General features: G+C 52.3%; 1 protein-coding gene across 1 annotated transcript in view; it reads right to left on the reverse strand.

The window, feature by feature from the left end:
• Positions 1-16,657, reverse strand: part of EFR3B (EFR3 homolog B) — a 65,386-nt gene extending 48,729 nt beyond the window's left edge. The window contains exon 1 of the mRNA XM_081101285.1: positions 16,567-16,657. Coding sequence (XP_080957411.1) covers positions 16,567-16,573 — 7 coding nt within the window. The 5' untranslated portion in view covers positions 16,574-16,657. The remainder of the gene's footprint in view (positions 1-16,566) is intronic.
• Between the last annotated feature and the right edge of the window lie 5,790 nt (positions 16,658-22,447).

The raw sequence follows: 22,447 nt of genomic DNA on the forward strand, positions 1-22,447 counted from the left end.
GATACCGTTTCTGTGAAACACAGGCCAAACGAACTCGGCGTGCGTGTACGTATGTGCACAGAACAAGCTGTAGATGCACACAGACCCGTGAAGACACCCAGTGCAGGGTCATCAGTGATCACGTCCCCTGTGGGATGAGAGGACGAGGTAGCCACTATGGCAGTCTCCAATCCCCTCTGGCTATTTCATTCCACAATATTTAAAATTCCGTTTCTTGGGCACACTAGCCACACTGTGTGTTCAGCAGCCACATGTGGCTAATGGCCACCTTATTGGACACGCAGATATAGGACATTTGTATCATTGTAGAAAATTCTCCTGGGCAGCTCTGACTTAGAGCTTCAGTTTTTATTTTAATTTCCTCCCCCAACAAAAATGTTTAACTACTCATTTAATTGAAAAAAAAATAATTTTGAATGTTTCTTCTATTTTCTCTTCAGGATAAAACACCTCACAAAATCTGATGAGATTCTTTGTTCAAAGATTTGGAATCCAAGAATTTAAAACACACACACAGACACACACACACACACACACAGCTTTCTATACTTGCTCAGCTTGGGCCCTAGCTGGTTAAAGACCCGGGAGTCATTTCATTCATTTGTGCACACACATGCCTGTAAGACAAACGCGGTGAGTACATTAGACACGGTGGGCGATGAAACATAATAGAATGCACAGCCCCTGTCCCCTGGGGCATGAGCTCAAGCAGCTCTGACAGAAGGAAGTGCAAGTGTCACTTGAGCCAGAATGCTGGGACTCCCGAGGATGGAGGTGTCATTTCAGCTGAGATGCTTCCCAATAGATGTGAGGCATAGGTAATATATTGACCAAGAAAAGAAGGGCGGGAATTCCAGGCAGTGGGAACAGCATGAGCAAAAGCTAAGAGGAGCCAGTGCAAGGGAGCATTCGGAAAGAAATCAGTGTGCCAGTCTGTCTAGGGCAGCCACGGGAAAGCTGGAGCACTAGGGAGGGGCCAAGTGGTGAAGTGCCCCCCACCCCCGTGCCAGGCCAAGAGGGGAGAACTGTCATTACACTGAATGACAGCCATATCACCTTTCCTGTGCCTTAGAATGTATAAGGAACCTACTGCCCGTGGACAGACAGACGGAGAATGGTCTGACCCTCCCAACAGGCCACTAAGAATGGGACTATCCTGGCAGAAGAGCAGGATCAGGCCCTGAACTAGAAGGGTCCACTTGTGGTGTGACAAGCGTGAGTGTGCGACATGGGCAGGCAGGGCCAATGCAGCCTCTACACCCGGTGAAGTGCTAGGTCAGTGACAAAGGGAAGTCAGAAAGAAAGCAGAGGTTTCTGGTTGGTGTCTCACCTGCCCGAGAGCCACGTGATGACATCTGGGATCAGAGTAGAGAACCAGAGGTGTGGTGCGCGACACCAAGCTAACCCTGGCCCCTCCCCCTCCCCTCACACACACAAATGTCGCCAAGGCGAGGTGACAGCTGAAGGGAGGCGAGTGGAGGGACTTTCTAGGGGAGGCCTTTACAGACAAGAGGCTGCCAGAACCTCACCGCGTCTGCACAGCGAGGGGCACGTTGAGTTTCAGAAAGTGGAACCGGTCGGGAGAGGATAAAATGGTGAGAGCTGAGAAGAAGGTGAAGGCATCGGGCTGTGCAATCAGCCTCCACGGGTGACCCTCTGGACAGGTCTCCAGTAGAGAGGCGACATTGGAATCTCAAAAACTGTATGTGGGTTCGGCAGGAATGACTATTAAGGGAGGAGGAGGAGAGGTGTGATCTCACCTTCTGTGGCTGCTGGGTTAGAAGCAGCATGAAATAGGACACGAATCATTTATTTAGCAAGAAAGGTAACGCGTGCGCGGCCTGTCTCTGCATGGATCGCCGTGGACGCACTGCTGTGGCAGGCGCTGGCCCCTGGGCCGGGGTGAGCTTCTGACGTGGCCCTGACGTCTTCGGCTTCAAGTGTGGTTGGTCTTTGGACCCTAGGATGTATCTTGTAGCTTCGATGATAGAATTACCATTAACAGAGCACGGTTGGGATCTTATTGTATAATTTTATCAGCGCTCACTTTTAAACACTGTTCATCAGCTTAAGTCGTGTATTGCTTACATGGATGGAAGGAAGTACTTTGTAGGCCTTTTAAGCCCAGGGGATCTCAGCAAATGAGAGCGAGAGGGGGAGCTTAAAGCTTCTGTGTGTGTCTCCGGGGGTGTTCTGAGCGCAGGGTGGGGCCGGGTGGTGGATAGAGGGTGGGAATCCACTCCTCTGAAATCCATCCATCCGAATACCTCCTTCTCGGCGTCAAGGCACTCGATTTTTATTGTAAGTGCACATGGACGATGGGGATACGAAACCTGCTAATGGATATTTCCTGCCCTCAAAGAGCTTGAAGCACAGAGAGCAGAATCTATCACATGAGAACCGTCTTAGAGATTTCACCGGCGATTTGGTTTGAGTTGGGAGTGAAGAACTAGAAATCATGTATGCTTTCTCCATCCCGCACAACGCTTTCCGTTTCCCATTGTGGCCCCCAGGCAGCCTGCGAAAAGCTGGGCTCGTCACCTCCAGGTTTCGAAGTGAACACATGGCATCCAATACAGAAGCCAGAAGAAACCTCACTGCAATGGAGCCAAACTGCTGGAGAGCGAGTGCAAGAGCTTTAAATACACAGACAAACAAACAGATTTAAACCGCAGACTCTGAAAGGCGAGGAGTCCAAGATCCATCATTCAAACGTCCAAGTCTGTAATCAGAGAGTCTGTCACAGCACGAGCCGTGGTGCCAGAGCACAAAGCAGGCACCGGGCCCAGAGCTGCTGAGACTCGCGGCCAGGACCGGGGTGGTCGCGGTGCCAGAGGAGGTTTCGGAAGCAACACTCTTGAAGCTCAAAACAGAAGCAAGAGCGAGCAGAATCAAGAGCGAACAGACTCAAGAGCAAGCCCTGGAATTCAGCAAAAATGCAAAACAGGCACTGGGTTGAGCCAAATGAAACATGCCAAGTAAGCAGCAGGCGAAGACCCATTTTGAATGAAGCCATGCAAGTGCACATGGGCACCCTGGATGTACCTGCCCGAGAAAGGACGTCCCCCCAGCAGAGTCTGCCCACTGCAAGGAGCGAGAGCAGGCGGGTGGGGAGAGCGGCTTCGCTGAGCGGGCCTCCCAGAGCAGAAACCCAGCTGGCAGGGACATGGAGCTCTCTTTACACAGCAGGAGCCCTTCCGAGGTTGGAAGGCATTATTTTGTTTAATCCTTCCAACAATATCGAGGTGGGGGTCTAGTGTTCCATTTCACAGGAAAATGAGGCTGAGCTCGGCTAAGTAACACCCAAAGTCACACAGCTGTGACACGGCAGAGCTGGGATTCTCACCCGTGTCTGTCAGAGTCCAAGATTTTCACAAATTAATCCCTGGGCTGCAAAGGAGACACAGATTTATTCACTTCTATGTGCCATTAGAAAAAAAGAAAATCAATTTTTAGCCAGGGAAGTACAGGTCTTTGTGCAGAGATGTCAAGCCAGCACATTATTAAGAAACAGGTGAATAATCAGGCCATTAAAGGCTGTGCATTCTTAGGAGAATGGCACCCCTGTGGGCTGCGAGGTCACGGAAGCCCCGGGAGGAAGTGGGAAAATCAATCCTGCATGCACGCCTGGCCCTGCTCAGCCCTCGGTCCTGCCTGTGCTGAGGCTGCAGGCCTGCTCACGCTGGCCTTTGTCCCGTCATTTAAGGTCCATTAGAGCCAGCCATGCCTCCGAGGCCTTACACCAGATGGCCTCTATATGAGCCCTGTCCTGGCTGCGTCATCGCCGCCCGGCTGCCAACAGCGGGCTGGACTTCCCAGGCCAGCTTCCTCCGCTCTCTGCTCAGCACACACGCTGTCCGGCAGCATGTACCCCTGACCAGCAGCTCTGAATGAGCGCTGTCACTGGGGGGCCGGGGACCGTCCTGGGCAGGAGCCCTGGTGCTGGCTGGCACAGGCCCTGGCTGTCTTTTAGCCCTCTGCCTGCCAGTGGTGCCAAACAGACCGGCGATTGTTTACAGGCGTGTTTTCTTCTCTTGCTGGGGTTCCTGCTGTCCTACTGCGATGGAGTTCACACGCAGTCAATGCAGACCTTCGGCGTCAGCGCCGTGAGTTTTGACCACTGTTTATATACTGTGTAACACCCACCCAAACAAGACAAAGGCCTTTTTTTTTTTTTTGAATCCTCACCCCAGGATATTTTTCCATTGATTTTTAGAGAGAGGGAAAGACAGAGAGAAATATCAATGTGAGAGAAACACATCGATTGGTTGCTTCCTGCATGCACCCCGACCAGGGCCTGGGCCAGGGAGGACCCTGCAACCGAGGTACATGCCCTTGACTGGAATCGAACCCGGGACCCTTCAGTCCACAGGCTGACACTCAATCCAATGAGCCGAACCTAGGCTAAGGTTGAACAAGGAGAGGACATTCTGATCCCCTCAAAAAGTTCCCCTTTCCAGTCAACCCCCTCACCCAGACATGATGTGGTCTCTAATTTCCATCGTAGATTTGTTTTTGCATGTCTCTTGAATAAGCACTTCTAAAACATAATTAGAAGATTCCAGATAACTATCCACAGGTCTTGGATGGTGAAAAACACTTTTAATTATATTTATTTATAGTCTGCCATTATAATGCATGCTCACTATACAAAACACAAAAAAACAAAAACAAAATATTTTTTAAAAGAAATTTCAAGTCATCTGTGATCCTATCATCCAGAAATAATCACTGTTTGCGTTTGGGCTAATAGACGTGCATTGATTCTAGACCGGCTCCTGGGTGTGGCATTATTAGCTTCTTATAAATAAATAAAACTTGTGGCTGCTATGTGGGAGGCAGCTCCCTCCAAAACCACCCTGCAATTTTAGGTGCCCAACCCCTGTGGTTCAGTTGGGGCCGACATCCGAACTCACTGTTCACTGTCCTTTGTGGACTGTGTCCTGCAGGCCCCTGCCCACTGGCAGCCCCAGGGATGCTCATGGCACCTGCATCACTGCTCTGAAGGATAATGACCAGCTCCCTGAGATGCACCCTCCAAGGTGAATACACATTTGCCATTAATTCAGACCATCCGTCCATCATTGTTCCTCCAGCCACTTTCAAAAAATATAACAGACATGCCCTTAATGTTATTGACATAAATTTTCCTTCTTTACAAAAAACGACACTTGAATGACATTCTTAATTTGAGCTGGAGTTTTGCAGAGCTCCAAAGATATAATGATGTCGGCTTCTGGGTCTCCTTTTATTTACACCCCTGAGTGAGAAGGTGACGAATGCCCAGCCTGATTTATGGCATCGATGCAGGGCACCATCGATTCCGATCATGGTGTGTGTATGTGGGTGAAAACTTCTAAAAGACTGAGGTAAAACATAGTCTGACATTTTCCCCTGCCCCCCGTTCCCCGTCTCCTCTGTCTGCATATACCCCTCAGCAAAGGTCAGCATCCCTGCTTTCTCCCCCCCCCCCCCGCCCCATCCCGCTGTGCCCCCACACTCCATCCAGCTCCCGGACGGAAGGCGCACCAGCCTGAACAGCGGCTGATCCAGGAACATCTGGCCCGGTGCTTGCACACTATGAGAAACACACATCTCATTGCTTTGGCCTCCGGGGCCTTTTCATCTATCTTGTTTGGTAAAAGAATAATGCACAAACTGTATGAATGGAAATCAAAACACAGACCTGCCAATAAATTATACCACTAAGGAACTTTCCTTTTTGGGGGGTGGAAAAAAAGATTGTGGTGTTTATTCCGAGCTCCACAAGGGGGAAAACGTGAGAGTAATTCTCTACCTGCCTTCACCATCTCCGAGGGTAGGCCCAGCGGCCATTTCTCACGGCTAACACCATCAAAGTCTAGAGGAAACGTCAAATGGTTCTATTTTGTCAGGTCCTTTATTCTGTACAGAATTGTAGTCAACGTGGGAAGGCGTACTGTACTAAGATGGCGAGCTATGACAGCTGTCACTACAGGTTTCGTTAGGAAATCTCAACCTGCTACAATTGGTACCTTGAAACAGGGGCTGCTAGGCTTGGATGTATAGCGTATGACTGACGCGTAATTATTTTATAGTTCAACGCACACAGTTGAGCCCTTGCTACGTTCCCAAGATCTCTGCTGGACGCTAGAAAAACAAAGATGATTAAGACAGAGGTCCCCAAGGGGTTCACAGAGCTGGTGTATAAGGAAATAAATGACATTCTCTGTGGCAAATAAACGGCAAAAATAACATCAAAGTATAAGACACAGTGGGGATGCAGAGGAGGCTTGGCAGGAGGCTGCCCAGTGCCGGGCTTTTTCGGCACCCACCCTGCAGGATGCTGCTCGGGAAGCAAAAGGTCCTGAGAAGCGGGCGGGGCTGGAAACGCATCACCCTGCTGCAAGTAGCGCCTTCCCAAGGGACCTTATTGTAACTGAGGGATTCTTCTTCCCACAACTGATAAATGTTATTTCACGTATTGTCCATCTAAAAAGAAAGTTGGGACATGGAGAGAAGTCTTTCTGAATAGTTGTGATGAAGCTTGGAGCTTGGCCAAGCTAAGAACCTAAGACTCCTGGCTCCTGGAGGCTTGAATTTACCTGGGTCCTTCTGGGGGGGTAATGAGAAAGTTGCCCTTGGCACCCAGAAATCCTCATTCTCAGATGCCTAGTCAGACCACAGGATGTGCCCGGGGGCACCCGTACTCCTGGACGCAAAGCCACAACTAAACTATGTCAAATCTACTAAAATGTTCCCTTTGGAATTCTCCTGCAGTGAAACTTGCTGTTTGGCATTAAGACACATGGGCTGGCCATCAGGCACCAACGCAGGGCTTTACTCTCGCACGGTGCTCTGTGCACCCAGGCTCAGGAGGCACAGGAGAGGGCGGACGCCAACCAGCTGCAAGACCTTGGGCAAGTGACTGAACCTCTTAACTCTGCGTCCTCAGCTTAACCACAGAAACAATGACTTCCACGCCAAAGGCTGGTTCTGCGTTGAGGTAGTGAATTGAGCGGCACGGAATAAACATCGCTACGTTTTAGTAATGCATAAGGATTTAGAGAAAGATGGCAGGTCTGTCTCCTTTCTGGAGCAGGGCTGGGAGGCACAGCCACGGCCCGCCAGCTGCAGATGGCCCTCTGGGGGACGAGAAAGGGTGAGCCCTGTCAGCATAGCGGACGTCCCCCCTCAGGGGCCCCGTCTAGCGGGCGACTTCACAGAGGCAGGTGCCCAGCTCACCAACACTGCAGCAGCTCTCTGCTCTTACACTCTTATCGCCAGACCCGGTGTCTGCGGGAGTTTAACAAACGCAGTCGAACTAGGGCCCACCCATCCTTGTACGCAGGGATTGTCACTGTGTCTGGGGAGGGCACGGCCACGCCCCAAGAGCATCCACAAAAATTATGGGATGGCGACGGTATCACCGTTCCTAGGCTCAGTGTCCTGTCATTTAAATACATCGATACAGAATCTCATGTGACCCCTCACCACCAAAGGGGAGAGAATGGGCTCAGAGAAAGACGAACGAGCTATCTAGGGTCCTCTGGCCAGAGAGTGGCCATCTGGGACTCGGACCATGGTCCTCTCTCACACCCACAGCCCAGTCCTACCCCCACCTCCCAGAGGCCGCGATCGCCACGTGCAAACAGGCTGGACCTGAAGGGGTAGGAAGAAGTTTAATTCACACCAAACTACCCGAGCAGCAGGCGCTCCTCCTGCGAGAGAGGGTCCCAGTGCCTGCTCACCTCCAGGCCTGACCCTGACCATGGAGCCCGCCGGTAAGAGCACCGCCAGCCCAGGCACGTGTCACTGTGGTCGTGACCGCGCATGCCGCTGCCTGCCTGTCCTCCCCTCTCTCTGAGGTGGGTGCTCACGCTTCCTTGTTTCCCATGCCGTCACTGGCTCTTGCACGCTGCCCTCCGCCCTCGCCCACCTGCTGTCCTGGCTCCTCTCCTATGAATCTAGCCCAGGGGTGGGCAAACTTTTTGACTCGAGGGCCACAATGGGTTCTTAAACTGGACCGGAGGGCCGGAACAAAAGCATGGATGGAGTGTTTGTGTGAACTAATATAAATTCAAAGTAAACATCATTACATAAAAGGGTACGTGTTTTTTTTTAGTTTTATTCATTTCAAACTGGCCAGATCCTGCCCGCGGGCCGTAGTTTGCCCACGGCTGATCTAGCCTCATGGAGGACCCCACAGGCTCTTCCTGGAGCCCTTTGTCTCCCTGACAAAGCAAAAACAATGACAGAGGAGGAGGGAAGGGTGGCAAGAGGCAGAGGCTCCAACCAGAAGTGACAGCCCCCAGCTTCCCCGTTGACTGGCCTGGGACCACAGAGAAGGCGTGCGGCCCCTCAGCTCAACCACGTCTTCTACACCCTCCCGCTCGTCTCACGTTCATGTGCAGGTCCGCGAGATACAGTCCGCGCTCTGCCAACGAAAGGCCTGTACCCTCTGGAGCAGCGGTCGCCAGCCTTTCGGACCTCGCGGACCACCCGTGTCCCTGGACCACCGTTTGGCGACCACTGCTCCGGAACATTTAGAATATTCTAAGCACAGTGGTGTGAGAAGGAGGGCGAGTCCACACTCTGCAGCTGGAATGCCGAGATTCAAATCCCAGCTCTATCACAAAGCTGTGCCGCCACGGGCAGGTTGCTAAACCTCTCAGTGCCTCAGGGTTCTCATTTCTATGATGAGAACAATGATCCCCAACTCGCAGAATCTGAGGAAGATTAAATCTGTTAATACATAAAAAGTGCTTAGAATACTGCTTATCGCACAGTAGTGCCCAAGGAGTGGAAGCTAAGATAATAGCATTATCTTATTCATGACATGGATTGTTATTCATGTCACATTCATGGATCGTTGTTCACGACACATGTATGGCCAGACTACGGAGAGGGTCAGAAGTTACAAAGAGGTAAATGTTTTAAATGACAGCCAGCTCAGCATTCATGCGCTCATGGAGGTTTCCGAGCACCTCTCTGTCCCAGGCAGCGTCCCAGGCCCTAAAGGTGCAGTGGGGAACCAGAGAAATGAGTTCCCTGCGTTCACGGGGCTGCGGTCTAGTGGGAATAAGGACAAGAGAAAGATGAGATTGTGATAAGTGGCTGTGAGTGAATGAGGGAGCAGGGCCTCCCTGGATTAGGAAGGCAGCAGCGGCTTCTCCAGCAAACTCTCCGAAGACACATTCATCCAGGCCGGAGAAATGACAGCCGCAGCTGCGAAGAGGCGGGAGCCTGGGAGTCCTGGCTCCCGGCAAACCAGGCAGGAAGCCACGAGCAGGGAGGGGGGCAGGGGGACAATTTCCACGTGAGGAGTCAGAACCCACAAACGTGCATTTGGACCAGTCTTCATACTCTACAGAAATAGAGCAGATGAAGGGAACTATATTTTTAAAAGAAAAATCTAATTTAGATCAACATTTATAAAATATGCCTCTTTTAGAAGGAACTCGGGGAGGAATTTCTGTCAGCTCGTAGCATCTCGAAAAGCTGTATTTGTCCTTGGCAATTACATTCTTAAAAAAGTTTTTTATAGATGCTATGAGACGTGCAAATGACTTGCTCCCCCTTTTTTGGCCTACAAAGAGCTCCAAACTGAATTTTCAACAGCGCCTGCAGGTGGGCAATTTTCCCTGAAATAACTTTATTCTTGGCTTTATTTTTTTCTGTTCTACTCGTAGATTTCCTTTGATTTGTCTCCTTTACTTATTGCAGCACAGGTGTGCATGTAAAATATATGCCCCACAATCCTCTTTAGAACAAGTTAGATTATAATAAGTTTACAGCTCTAGGTAATCCAGCACCCATTTCAGAATACACCATTTTCTATATCTGCCTCTGTAACCCACATTTAATGTGCACTGGGTATGCTTTTTTAAAGTTTCAGTTCACCTTATCCCACACCCCCCTCTTTCCCACCCACCCGGTCCCGGTGTTTCTTTTAAAGGGGCACACATCTGCCACAGCACATGCACGACCGTAACTGGCCCACGGCTTCCTCACTCCGTGGCCCACCACCTGTAGCTGGTATCTTTCTGCTTTTCTTCACTTTCACATCATCCCCATCCCATCCCATCCCCAGTCTGCACAGTGCCCCAGCTTCATTTCCCTAAAACAGTGGTCGGCAAACTGCGGCTCGCGAGCCACATGCGGCTCTTCGGCCCCTGGAGTGGGGCTCTTCCACAAAATACCAATTTCTGCGCATGGGCCACGAAGTTTCAATCGCACTGTCCGTGCACACCCGCACGTGGTATTTTGTGGAAGAGCCACACTCCAGGGGCCAAAGAGCCGCATGTGGCTCGCGAGCCGCAGTTTGCCGACCACGGGCCTAAAACATCAATTGACCAAATCAGCCCTTGGACAGTTACAAATCTTCAGCGGCTCCTCCCGCTCACAGGGAAAGGGGAAACGCCTTGTCCTGACACATCTCCTTCTCCATCACATAATTCTCCACCTAAACTCTGCCACACGCAGGTAGCTCCCCCTCCTAACTGCCCCTGGGCAGGTCCTCTCTTTCCCCACCTCGGTGCACTTACTGTGCCTCCACCTGGCACGACCTCTCTCCCTTCCCCACCCAGCTCAGACCCCTGCACAGACGCCTGCTCTCCCCCGAAGCCCTTCCCAAGAGGTCCACCTTCCACTACAAGATCGCTGGCTGACCCTCATCGGATGGGTTACTCCATCTCGCCCTGCCCAGCTGTGCCATTTGACTGAACCTATCTTTGTGTCATTTAATTTTGTGCGCATTCTACAACCTGCTTGCCCACTGAAATTGTAATCCTCTTGGTGGAAAGGACTTCTGCTCATTTCTGTGTCTCCCATGATGCCCTCTGTAGTACCATAGAAGCTGGCACTCCACAAATACTTAATGGTTTATGTCTACTTCCCTTCAAAACATACAATATAAAGCAAATGACAGGCAAATGGTTAATATCCTGAAAAAAATAAAACACTCATGATAATTCACTAAAACGCAAACGGCTAAAAAACATAGAAGGTGTTTAACTTCACTAGTACTAAAGAATACAAGTTAAAATGATCCAACTTTTATATCGAATCAGCAAACATTAAGGAAAAAATCTCGGTGTTTCATGCTTTGGAGAGTATAGGGCCATGGATACTCTCCTAACTGCTGGGTGGGAGTGGAATCGATACAAATTGAAAACAATTTGACAACATATAACAAATCTTTAAAATGTTTATATACCTTGATCAACTGATTTGGAGAGCTACAGGCTAAGGAATTATTCTAAAATTTAGAGAAATCTTTTGGCACCAGATTCCCTTCCCAGGGTTATAATATTGAATCTTTATGTATAACCTAAATGTACAATAAGGAAACTATACATGCATTCCGTGGACTGTTGCACAGCCATTAATAATGGCAGTCAGCAAGTTTTTATTAATTTAGAGGGGATGTTTATATTCTAGTGTTAAATAGAAAAAATAGAATACACAATTATGTAAAATGATAATTCCAACTACAAAAACAAATGCATGGAAGGAAAGATATCAAGACAGTAAAAGCAGTTTTACTTGCTTATAGTTTACTGTGTTTTCCAGATTTTCTGGAAGGATTGGATAACTACCGGGGTGGGGGGGGGGGTGGAAGATGCTTTGTAAATTAGATTTTTCTTTTGTTTGATACAAGAAACAGTTTCACAAGCACTGTTTATTAAGCTTATGGGACATACGTTTATTTTCCTTGTTGCCCTCTTTTAAAAAATATTAGGAAACAGAAAGGAAAGAGAGAGTTGAAGAAAGGAAAGGGGAAAGGGGGGGCAGCTCTCCCCTCCTGACCAATCTGTGCTGGGAGGTGGGCGCTGTCGCCTTTGTAGAGCCAGGGAAGCAGCTCAGGGAGGGCTGGGCCAAGGTTACCTGTGGGCAGAGCCTGTCTAAGGGCTCCCTGCTGCTCCTTTATCATCGTGCCTGAGTTAGCACAGACGGGACCCCTAAAGAGAGAGAAAGGAAAGGGCAAAAGCAGGCGAGCACAAAATCCTAGTGGCAATTTATATAATCATATAAAAGTTGGCTTTAGTGGGTAGAATTGTGGATGGTCCCCTCCCCCGCCTCCCACTCTCCTTTCCAGATTTTCTCTAAGGTGATAGTAACTTTTTCTTTTTCTTTATGTGCAGGAAGAAAAATGCAGCTGAGTTCATTGAACTGTGAGCAGCAAGAGAGAGAAGACAGGCTCGACTTACCCAGCCCCCTCCTAAGAATAAAGGAGTTGGGGGCAGGGTGACTGACTGTTCAGGGAAGGCGAGGAGATTGGAGCGTGCGTGTATGTGTACATGGGAGGGGGAGGGGCTTCATAGGGGGGAGTGTGCAGGGAGGCAAGGAGGTTGGAGCATGTGTTTTGTGCGTGGGGGGTGAGTAGTTGTGTGTAGGGAGTGTGCACAGAGGTGAGGAGTGTGTGTGTGTGTGTGTGTGTGTGTGTGTGTGTGTGTGCGCATGCGCGCATGCGCCCACCTGTGTGTGGTATGTGGGCGTCCCCTGTGATCAGCAGCAGCAGGACCTATAGAAATCTCTGCAAAGATGAGCCCTGCACCTCAGGCAGTCAGCCCCACCCTGCAGTTTCTCCCAGGCCCCCGTGACCGTCACAGCACACACACACGTGGTCTGTGGAGCACATGTACAGAGAGTTAGCCACGGCCACCTTCCCTACGTCAGCACCCTCAGCCACAGAGCAGGGCGACAGGCACTGCGGGGCTTGCGGAAGCACCGACAGGTGAGGGGGACTGTCAGAGCAGCTTCGTTTGAGTGGGACCCGGCCACACAGACTGTGGTTCTGGGGAACGCCTTTCCTTTCCTCACTATGCATGGCCGGCAGGACCGATCCCGGAGGGTGGCATTTCTCAGGCAGCTCTGCCGCACCTCAGCGGTGGGTGGGCTGCTCCCAGGCAGGACCAGCCGGGCTCCATCCCGGGAGAGGGGCACAGGGCACCTTCTAGGTATACAATTCCAACACAAAGAAACGCAAACGGGAACCCATATTTGCACAGGATGTGACCCCGATCTTCCTCCCCCAGTGCTTCTAGTGTTCCAGTCCCTGGTCAATCTGTGTTCATAGGTATACACAAGACCGCGAAGTCACCGGGGCCTTTGGACAGCCATTTCCAGAAAGGGCCTGGGGTTTGGAAATGAGTGCGTGCTGAGGAGGCTGTTTGGTGGCTGGAACGGCCAGCTAGGTCAAGGTGACTGGTGAGCTTAAGGTGGGGTGGGAGGTGACACAAACAGGCGTCTTCAGGAGCTGGCAGAGAGGAGGAGAGCCGGGTAAAGGCCCAAGACCAGCCGGAGGGGCCAGGCTCTTCAGCAATCGACTTGTGAGCGCACAACCTCCTCCGCTGCACGGCCACGGCCAGTGCCAGGCTCAGAGCCTCCTCACCATTTTACTGAGATTTGATTCCAAGAGATGATGCCACTTGCCTAAGGTCACATACCCGGAACCTGGCTCTTATATTGAGATGGGCGGCCCCCAGGTCTAGGATCCTTTCTGTCCCCAGCAGCACTGTGTCCTCCAGCAAAGACACGGAACCCTTCTTCTCCCACAGACAGAAGGAAACAGACAGAGAAGACGGAGGGAGACTGAGTTGTGGGTGGGGGTGGGGAGAGCAGAGGTAAAGTGAGGAAGGATGAAGAGGGGAGACCAAGATCTGTCCAGGATCACCGAGCAGCTGAGAGCTGGGGACCGGAGTTAGGGCACATGAATTCATAATAGATCAAGTCACCAAGGTGGGTAGTCAAGGGTCATCATTACCTAAAGCTCTTAGGTGACTTTTGGCTCTACATTGGGGGGGGGGGGGGGGGCGGGGGGCGCCTCACTGCTCAACAAATAAAATCCATGGTGGCCTTTTCCTAATGAGACTTTACCCAAGTCATGGGGGTAGGGGGGCGCACTGGCCAGGAAGCCCCAGTCTGCATTTTGCACTATTCCATTTAACGGTGTTACCTTGAACAACTCACTGGGAAAATAAATATGTCCCATATAAATGTCATATTGTATGATTTTAAAAGATGGGGAGACAATTGCATGAAAAGAATAGCATGTTTAGAGAACAAACTTTCATTTCTTTGACATTATACATTTTAATATTTCATCACAAAAGAAAAGGATTTTAACTAACAGAAATAACATAAGAACTAAATGTAAGAAGTCTGTGACTCTATGCCTTTCCGAACTTCCTATCCACATCTTCTTTCATCAGGCGATTGACTGCTGAGGAGAGAATTATTACAAGTATCACATGGAACCTTTCTTTTCATGAAAGTCAAGGAAATACTAAAACCCAGGCGGATGAGCCCTGCCCCTCCGCCCCCCCCTCCCCCGCCTTGGACAGTGGGCTCCCTCTCACACCTCCCAGGACCAGGCTTTGCACTGAGCGAGACACAACCATCACCTCCCACCAGCTCGGTGTGACTTCCCCTTGCGGCAGGCAACTGCCCAGCTCACTTGCTCTATCATCTTTCTATGAATCACTCAGGGGTAAGTGCCGCCTCTACTTGCATAGGAATACAAACATATCATAAAAGAAACAGAAAAATCTATGGGCATCAGAAAACAACAGCCAGATAGGTTAGCTTCCCAGTTCACCTTGCTGTCCTAGCCAACTCTTCCTTGACTTGCTTCATACAGTAGAGCAGACGGGGACCCCAGTGCTCAGGTGTCAGACTGACTCAGACTAAATGCCACAGGGCAGCCCAGCAGAGCGAGGCTTCCTAATTCTTTTTTTTTTTTTTTAAATATATTTTATTGATTCCTTACAGAGAGGAAGGGAGAGAGATAGAGAGTTAGAAACATCGATGAGAGAGAAACATCGATCAGCTGCCTCCCGCACATCTCCCACTGGGGATGTGCCCGCAACCCAGGCACACGCCCTTGACCGGAATCGAACCCGGGACCTCTCAGTCCGCAAGCCAACGCTCTATCCACTGAGCCAAACCGGTCTCGGCAGCTTCCTAATTCTTACCCATTCTGATGGGCCTTGTCCTAACTCCTTCCCCACTGCAGGTCCCTCTGCAGTCACATGCTTTTGTCAAGTGATCTGCAGCTTCAGGCTGCTCAGTCTGCAGAAAAGGAGATGGGAGGACACAGAGAGTCAGAAAGTAGCTCTCTCCTGGGCACCTCACAGCCTCCTGGCTTCTAAAGCACATCTGCCTCGTTACCTGTCCCCAGAGGCAACACGCCAGCAGAAGGGGCTCTGAGGTCACCCTCGCCTGCCACCCACTGCCCCCCTGGATCCATCCAAGAGAAATAACACTTGCTGATGTCGACCTGGTTCAGAAATGACGACGTATTACCAACTGGGCAGTTAAAAGGCTCTCTCTCTCTCTCTCTCTCTCTCTCTCTCTCTCTCTGTCTCGGCCCACTGATTGCTGAGTCTATGTACCAAGCTCTCAGCTTCCTCTGCCACCAACAAACTTTGTGACTCACAGTCTGTTTGCAGAGTGAGCAGGAGCAGCCTCAGTGATGGGTTAAATTGGGAATGCGCTCTTCTCCCAAACTCACCCCTCAGGTGTCCCCTGAGCCAGACCTGGCAGTGGAGGTGGGAGGTGAGAACAATTTCCCTTCTTTTGCTAGACCTAGAAGAGCTGTCAGAATCTGGGTTCTGATGGTCTTGCGTCCATCTGGATCCTCTCTCTCTCTCTCTCTCTCTCTCTCTCTCTCTCTCTCTCACACACACACACACACACACACAGCTGTTCAGAGCGCCTGGATGCTCGGTAATGCAGTTGATTTCTAGACTGGTCTGGGTCCCCAGTGCTGCAATGTGGGAACCAACGTGCTCCCTTTCCTTCACCCACAGGGCCTCCCAAACCGGAGGAATTCCGGCCGGTGCAGAAGCAGACCAGGGCATCCTGAGGGTCTGCCTAACTGTTGCACATCAGTTCAGGGGGTGGTGGTGGGAGAAGGGGAGACAGGTCAAGGGACAGCGAGAAGGTGGCTACCCAGAGCTGCGCTGCGCCCCCAGCAACGTCTCCCCCTCGATCACTGCAGAGCGCCGATCTGGAAGTTAGGGGACCTGGGCCCCGGGGCAGGCAGAGGCCACATCCATCCAGGAGACGCGAGACGAGACTCCAGGACCGGCTGACTCCCCAGCCCTCGGCACCGCGGGCGCCGCCTCCCACCTCCCCGCAGCCGCACGGAAGGCGCGCAGCTAGCGTCCGCCCCCCCTCCGTTCCCGCCCCCGCCCCTCCGCAATCCGGACCGGCTTCCGCAGAAAACTCAGCACCACCCGCTTTTGTCAATTCTGCAAACGCTGTCACACAGGACCACCTTCACCCAGACTCCAGGGACCCGCTTCCCCAGAGCCCAGCGCCCCGCATCACGCAGCCCCCGACTCCCGTCGGACCACCGCCCACCGCCTGCAACCACCCGCCCCCAGGACCCCGGGGACCAGGTCCCCAGCGCGGGCATCTTTGTCCTTTCAGCACCCGCGCGCGCGCGCACAGAGCGACCGACCGACCGACAGAGCCAGCCGGGCTCGGAGCCCGCGCCCCGCGGCCTCGCCGGGGCCCCGCGGGGGACAATGGTCCGCGTTTGGCAAGTTTGCGAGCCGCGGGGAGAGCCCTCCTTACCGTACATCTCCGCGGGGCTGGCGCCTCCCGCGGGGCCGCGTCACCGCGGCGCCTGCAGCCAGCCCCCGGCGGCGCCCGCCTTTCATTCACGCTCGGCGGCGGCGGCGGAGCCTGCGAGGCCGGCGGCCGGAGCGGGAGGCGGGAGGCGGGGACCGGACCGGGAGGCCCCGAGCCGGGAGCCGCGCGCCCAGGCTGCTTGCAGGCCGAGCGCCGCCGGCCTCTGCTCCGGTTTCTGGGCAGGGCGGGGCTGAGGGGCGGGGCTATGCTAATGAGCCGCCCTCCTCCCGGGCTCGGCCACTGCCAGGCCGCGACCCCCGCCCCGCCCCGCCCCGCCCCGCCCCGCCGCAGGCAGGTTCCCGCCCCGCGCCGGCCTCGGCCCCGACAGCCTCCCACAAACCCTGATCCCCAGGCGCGCCTTATCCCAAACCCGGAACGCTCCCTGCTCCTGCTGAAATGTCCGTGCGCCCCAGGACCAGTAGGGCTGTTGGAGGCGGCAGGTGTACCCCTCTCCCGGGTAAGCCAGGGGCGCAAAGAGGACGCATCGGGGAATATCTTTCCACCCTCCCCTGGCCCCTGAGCTAAGCCCCGTCCTCTAATGAGGCCCTCAGCTGCGTCCCTCCCAGCCACTCGCTGACCATGTGATTGCTATCAGACAGCGTCCATCCTCGGGGCCAGGGACGCAGGAAACGCACTCCATCCCACCCCCCAGGTGCTGCGGGAAGTCAGTTCGCTTTTTCTCTCCCAGATTTTGCGTGTTATTCGCAAGCTTGGCGGTCAGGATCCTCTCTACCTGTGCCCCAGGGCCCGCTGCTCCATCCTCTGGGACCGTGTTGAGAAGCAGACCCGGAGGGCTCAGGACCCACCCCCTGAAAACATCTCCTAGGCCAGCGCCGGGCTTTCCCGCGGCTTCTCACCCAGCCTCCTCTACGTGTCACACACCCACTTTCAATATTTACTTCTTAGTTTCTCCTCTTGCCCCCATGGTTGAGGTTTCTACTAGATATTAGGGAGGGGAGGTGTGATGTTTTCCGTTCCACAGAAGAGGAAACGGAGGCTGTGAGAGGCTGGTTGGTGTTCTTTTTTCTAGATCCACGGAGCTGTGTGTCTGCAGGCCAGTCACCTACCCTCTCTGAACCTCAGCTTCCTGCAGGACTGATGGAAAACCCTCATGACCGTACACAGTGGGCACTCTCATATTTATTTATTTTTTTTCCTTCCTCACCCAAGGCAGGGAGAGAGCCAGAGAGAGAGAGAGAGAATCCAGACTGCGGGATTCTTGGAACAGTGCTCTCTCTGTTGTGCCCCAAGCCCGTGTTTTCTGTTTCTCTCTGTCCTCACCATCCCCTCCCACTTCCTTGCTACTTCCAGGTTTTGTTGCTGTGCTTTTACCTCTTTCCCTCTCTTAGAGTACCTGGGAGTCCTGGAGCCCCCGGAAATCCTGGGAGGGTTCCTGGCGCTCACATTTAGCCTAGAGCCCTTGGATGGCTCTCAAAGCAGCACTGTCTCTATTCTCAGGTCAAGGACCAGGTCAGGTGACTGCGAGATCTGCTGACAGTCACAGCTGAGCCAGGCAGAAAGGAAAATTTGGAGATTGCTTGGTCCGGACATCGAAGATACTCCCACCCCACCGTCTGTTCCACACAAAATATACTCATCATTCCCCGGTGGCTGCAGCGCTGTGAAAATGCAGTGTCTGTCTGCAGGAGGGAAATGTCTGGCAGGGAGGACAAGATAAATACTGATACCAATTTTACATGACAAAAGAGAATGTAGCAAATTATGCATGAGAGTTACAGGCCTCTTTTTATTTTATTTTATTTTTTAATCTTCACCTGAGGATATATTTTTCCATTGATTTTTAGAGTGAGTGGAAGGGAGGGAGGGGGGAAGGAGAGAGGGAGAGATCCATTGGTTGCCTCCCACACCCACCCCGACTGGGGCCAGGGATCGAACCTGCAACCCAGGTACCTGCCCTTGACTGGGGATGGAACCCGAGATCCTTCGACTTGAGGGCTGACACTCTAACCACAACACCAGCCAAGGCCAGACCTGTATTTTAGACACTCTGATGGTTGGTAGGTTAATTCATTCTTTTTATGAAACATTTAGTGATTACTCCCAATTATGTGCTAGACACTGTGAAAGGTACTCAGGAGACATGCAAAAACGATATAAAACCTAGGAAGTTCTACGGTGGAGGCTCATAGAAAGAACTGGGTAGAGTTTCAGGAAAAAAAATATTCAAGAGAGGCTCTGAAGAATGAACAGGGTTTCCCGATGTGGATATATCATGTAAATAGTTCCAGCCAGGAGGAACTACAGTTTGCAAAGGTCAGGATGGTGGAGGGGAGAGAGTAGGTGAGGCACAGCCTAGGATCCGCCTGGCTGGGTGGGGCTGAGCCCGGGGCGGGAGCAGACGCCAGGGAGGCTGGCAAGGTCTCCGGGGCCATGTTGGGAGGACCTGGAGGGCCCACCCCAAAGGCTTGCATGTTGGATGTAGGGTTGCCAGATTTAGCATATAAATATGCAGGGTGCCCAATTAGATTTAAATTTCAAGACAAAAAGCCTACAGTTTGTTAGGTCTGTCTCATGCAATATTTGGGACATCATTATACTAAAAAGTTTTGCCATTTACCTGAAATTCGGCTGCAGCCTAGGTTTCATCTGCCTGTTTCATCAGTGCCGTCCTCTGAAGGGTGCTCCTGGATCCTCATGACGGGCCCAGGCCTGGGTAGGCCTTCTCTCTCCGCCCAGCCTGTGTTCCCAAGTAGACCCCACTGCTGGGGGCTCCCAAAGGCACAGGAATGGGGCCATCCGGGTGGCCTGTCAGATTGGGCATGGGGCTTTGGCTAGAGGGCTGAGGTCCCTCTGGGCTCTGGGTGTCAGTGGTGGAGGACTCCGCTCATGCCCAGCTTCTCTGAGGTGGAGTCAAGATGTTTAGATACCATCTGTGCAGGAAATGGTGCTGCTGTCCAAGTCTCAGGTAGGGGTGCTACTCCCCGATGAGGAAGCTGAGGCTTGGCGGGGGGCGGAGTACAATCTTTTCAAAATTTAAAGCAAAAAAGCAGACCCCAAGTGTCCCACTACCCAAGAAAACACACCAAGCAGGTGATCAGTTAGTTAGGTCAGCCTTAGGGAGAAGAGAAGTCAGAATTGGGACCCCATCTTAAATAGGTTCTTCCTTAGCTGCCCGAACCCAAACACAGTGATGGCTACGACAAGAAGGAGAGTGGGAGAAGGAGTGGCATTTGCTGCGTGCCCGCTGTTCCACAGGTTCTGTGCCAGGCACTCGACACGGATGATCTTATGTCACAGCTCAGTAACCTTGCAAGGTTAGCGCTATTATTCTCGTTTTGCAGCTGGGAAGCTGAGGCCCAGAGGGGTCGAGCAGGGATTCAAGCCCCCGTCACTGTGCCAAGCCCCATTTTCTTTCCACCACAGCACGATGCCCTGCAGTCCACACCGACACCCACGTGAACTTTCAATCACGTTCTTCCTCACAGTCTAACGCCGCAGGCCCCTTCCCTCCCTTTACCTGCATTTGCCCTACTTCCTCATGTGCATTTCACTCCCTGATTGCCTGCAGGGTAGAGATTAACGCCGGTCTCAGGCTATCCAGGCCCATGCAGGCTGATGTCCACCCGCCTCCTAGGCCCTCAGCGACGGACCCCTGTGGCATTGGCCAAATCCGGAACCCAGAGCCCTCCAGGGACTGGAGGGTCAGGGCAGAGAGCTAAGCTTCAGAAAAGGTTTTTATTCTTTGGCCAAAGTACACCCTCCTTAACACAGCCACTATAAACAAAGGCTTCTGCTGGGATCATGAGCAAGCACCACAATTTCCAGTTTCCTTATGAGCCAGAGGCCAAATCTCCCTGCATTACAGAGAAAGGGAGGCTTGGAGGTAGGAGGCCATCTACAACCATCTCATAAAACCCAGGATCCTCACTTGCATCCCTGGCTCTGGCGTCCGGGGCACAACACCAGGCCTGTCCTGTAGTCCAGGCGGCTGGCCCCCTGACTCTCCAGCCTCACAAGGCCCCTGCACTGTGTCTGCACAAAAGCCTCTCATGGCACCAGCCTTGAGCACCCAACAGCTTTAAAGGACCTTTCGGAGGGAGCAAGGAGGGAAGATGATGACAGCCCCAGGAGATACAGTTTCAGAGAAAAATAAGTTATGAGACTTAGAGAAGGGCCCCGGGAGAACCAGAGCAGAGTGTGTGCCCCGAAGACTGCCCCGTAGCTGACTAGCTGTGAAGCCTGAAATAGAACTCAGGATTCCTGACTCCAGGCCGGGTGACTTGAACTCCTGGCACCTCTCCCTTAAAGCAGGTGCCCTGACCTACTTCTCAGAAGCCGCAGGGAAAGAACAGCCTATAAAACAATAACCAAGTATAGGAGCAGCTGGGTAACCAAAGGCTGAAGAATGCATCTCCACAACACAGACAACAGCTCCGAGCCAGGTCAGTGGGACGTGCTCTTGGCACGGTTCCTGGAAGCTGCCTTGGGTGCAGGAGGGACGCGGTGGGGACAGAGCCGCCGTGAGATCAGGGCAGGAGTACCTGGAGCGGAGAAGGCGCTGCAGGCAGATTTTACCTCCGCTAAACCAGATGTTACCAGAGAGGGAGTGAAGTTTGAGATAGTGATTAATAACGCGTTGAGTTTTAGAAACACGAAGCAAATTCTCCTAGCCCCCATCCTCTTCTGCCCGTGGTTTATCCTGGGTTCACCCCCCAGAGCAGGGTCAGACTCCCTCCACTCTCTATGGCTCCCTATGGGCCCTGGAGAAGAGGCTCCTTTCCCTCATGAAGCTCAAGTCCACGGTAAAAGCTCCGGCATTTCTATGCCTTCAGCCCCCACCATTCCATCCCCTCACTCTCCTGGCTCCTTGCTTGCTGCCGGGAGGCACCTATTCTCCACCCATTACCTCCCACCTTCAGCCTGTGTGACACCTGCCCCACTGAGAGACCCAAGCCCATCCTCACGCTGAAGGACCTGAAGGCCCACGGCATCCATTGTGCATCTATTGATAGGCACGACTTGAAAGAGAAAAGAGGACATGGGCAGTGAATAGCTGGTCAGAGAGATGAGCTCAGGAGGTCAGATCTGGCTTTCCAGGCCGTGGCTAAGGAGACCTGCATTCCACCACAGCCAGAAGCAACAGGCTTGTCCAGAGGCGGGCCAGCCTGATCAAAGAATAGTTTAAATGAAATTGGATGACAGGGAGAAAAACACCTCCAGAAAATTGTAAGCCCGGCTACTAGAGTAAGAACTTCGGAGAGGTTGAACTCTAAGACCTGAAAATCGGTGCCGATGGAGGAAGAGCTCTAGGGCTTCAGTGGGGCCAGATGCCAGCTCACCAAGGAAGTTACTCTGGCCAAACCCCGCCTCTCCAGCCTTGTCTATTCAGAGCCTCGTATTAGCTTTGGACCCTGAAATCACCCCTCCTGCTCCCCTAAAGAATGCTGACTGCTACACCCACCTGCTCAGCCTTTGGCAGCCCTATCTATGCCCATTTCCCCCTCCCTGGACTCTGTCAGCCACAAGAATCCTCTCTGATACGCAGTCCCACTTCTCAGCTTCTAGATCTCTAGCCCAGTTCTCTCTTTTCTGGCTCGGGGATGATAGCTCATTTCAGTCTCATGACAGGATGCTCAGCAGTTCTCTGGTGGAATTATTAAAGAAGCTTAGACGTCTATATACCAACATGCGTACAATGAAGAAAGTCAATTTGATTTTGAAACTCATTAGTATCTGATGTCTTGTAGGTCAGGACTAACTCATGCTCAAATTGATGGAACATGCATTTATTGAGAGCCTACTGCATGCAAAGACTACGTTAGATAGAGTGGAGACAGAGATAGAAACATCTTTGCCACTCAGA

Source organism: Myotis nattereri (genome assembly GCF_964212035.1).
Source record: "Myotis nattereri genome assembly, chromosome: 10".
In the NCBI taxonomy this organism is placed as follows: domain Eukaryota; kingdom Metazoa; phylum Chordata; class Mammalia; order Chiroptera; family Vespertilionidae; genus Myotis; species Myotis nattereri.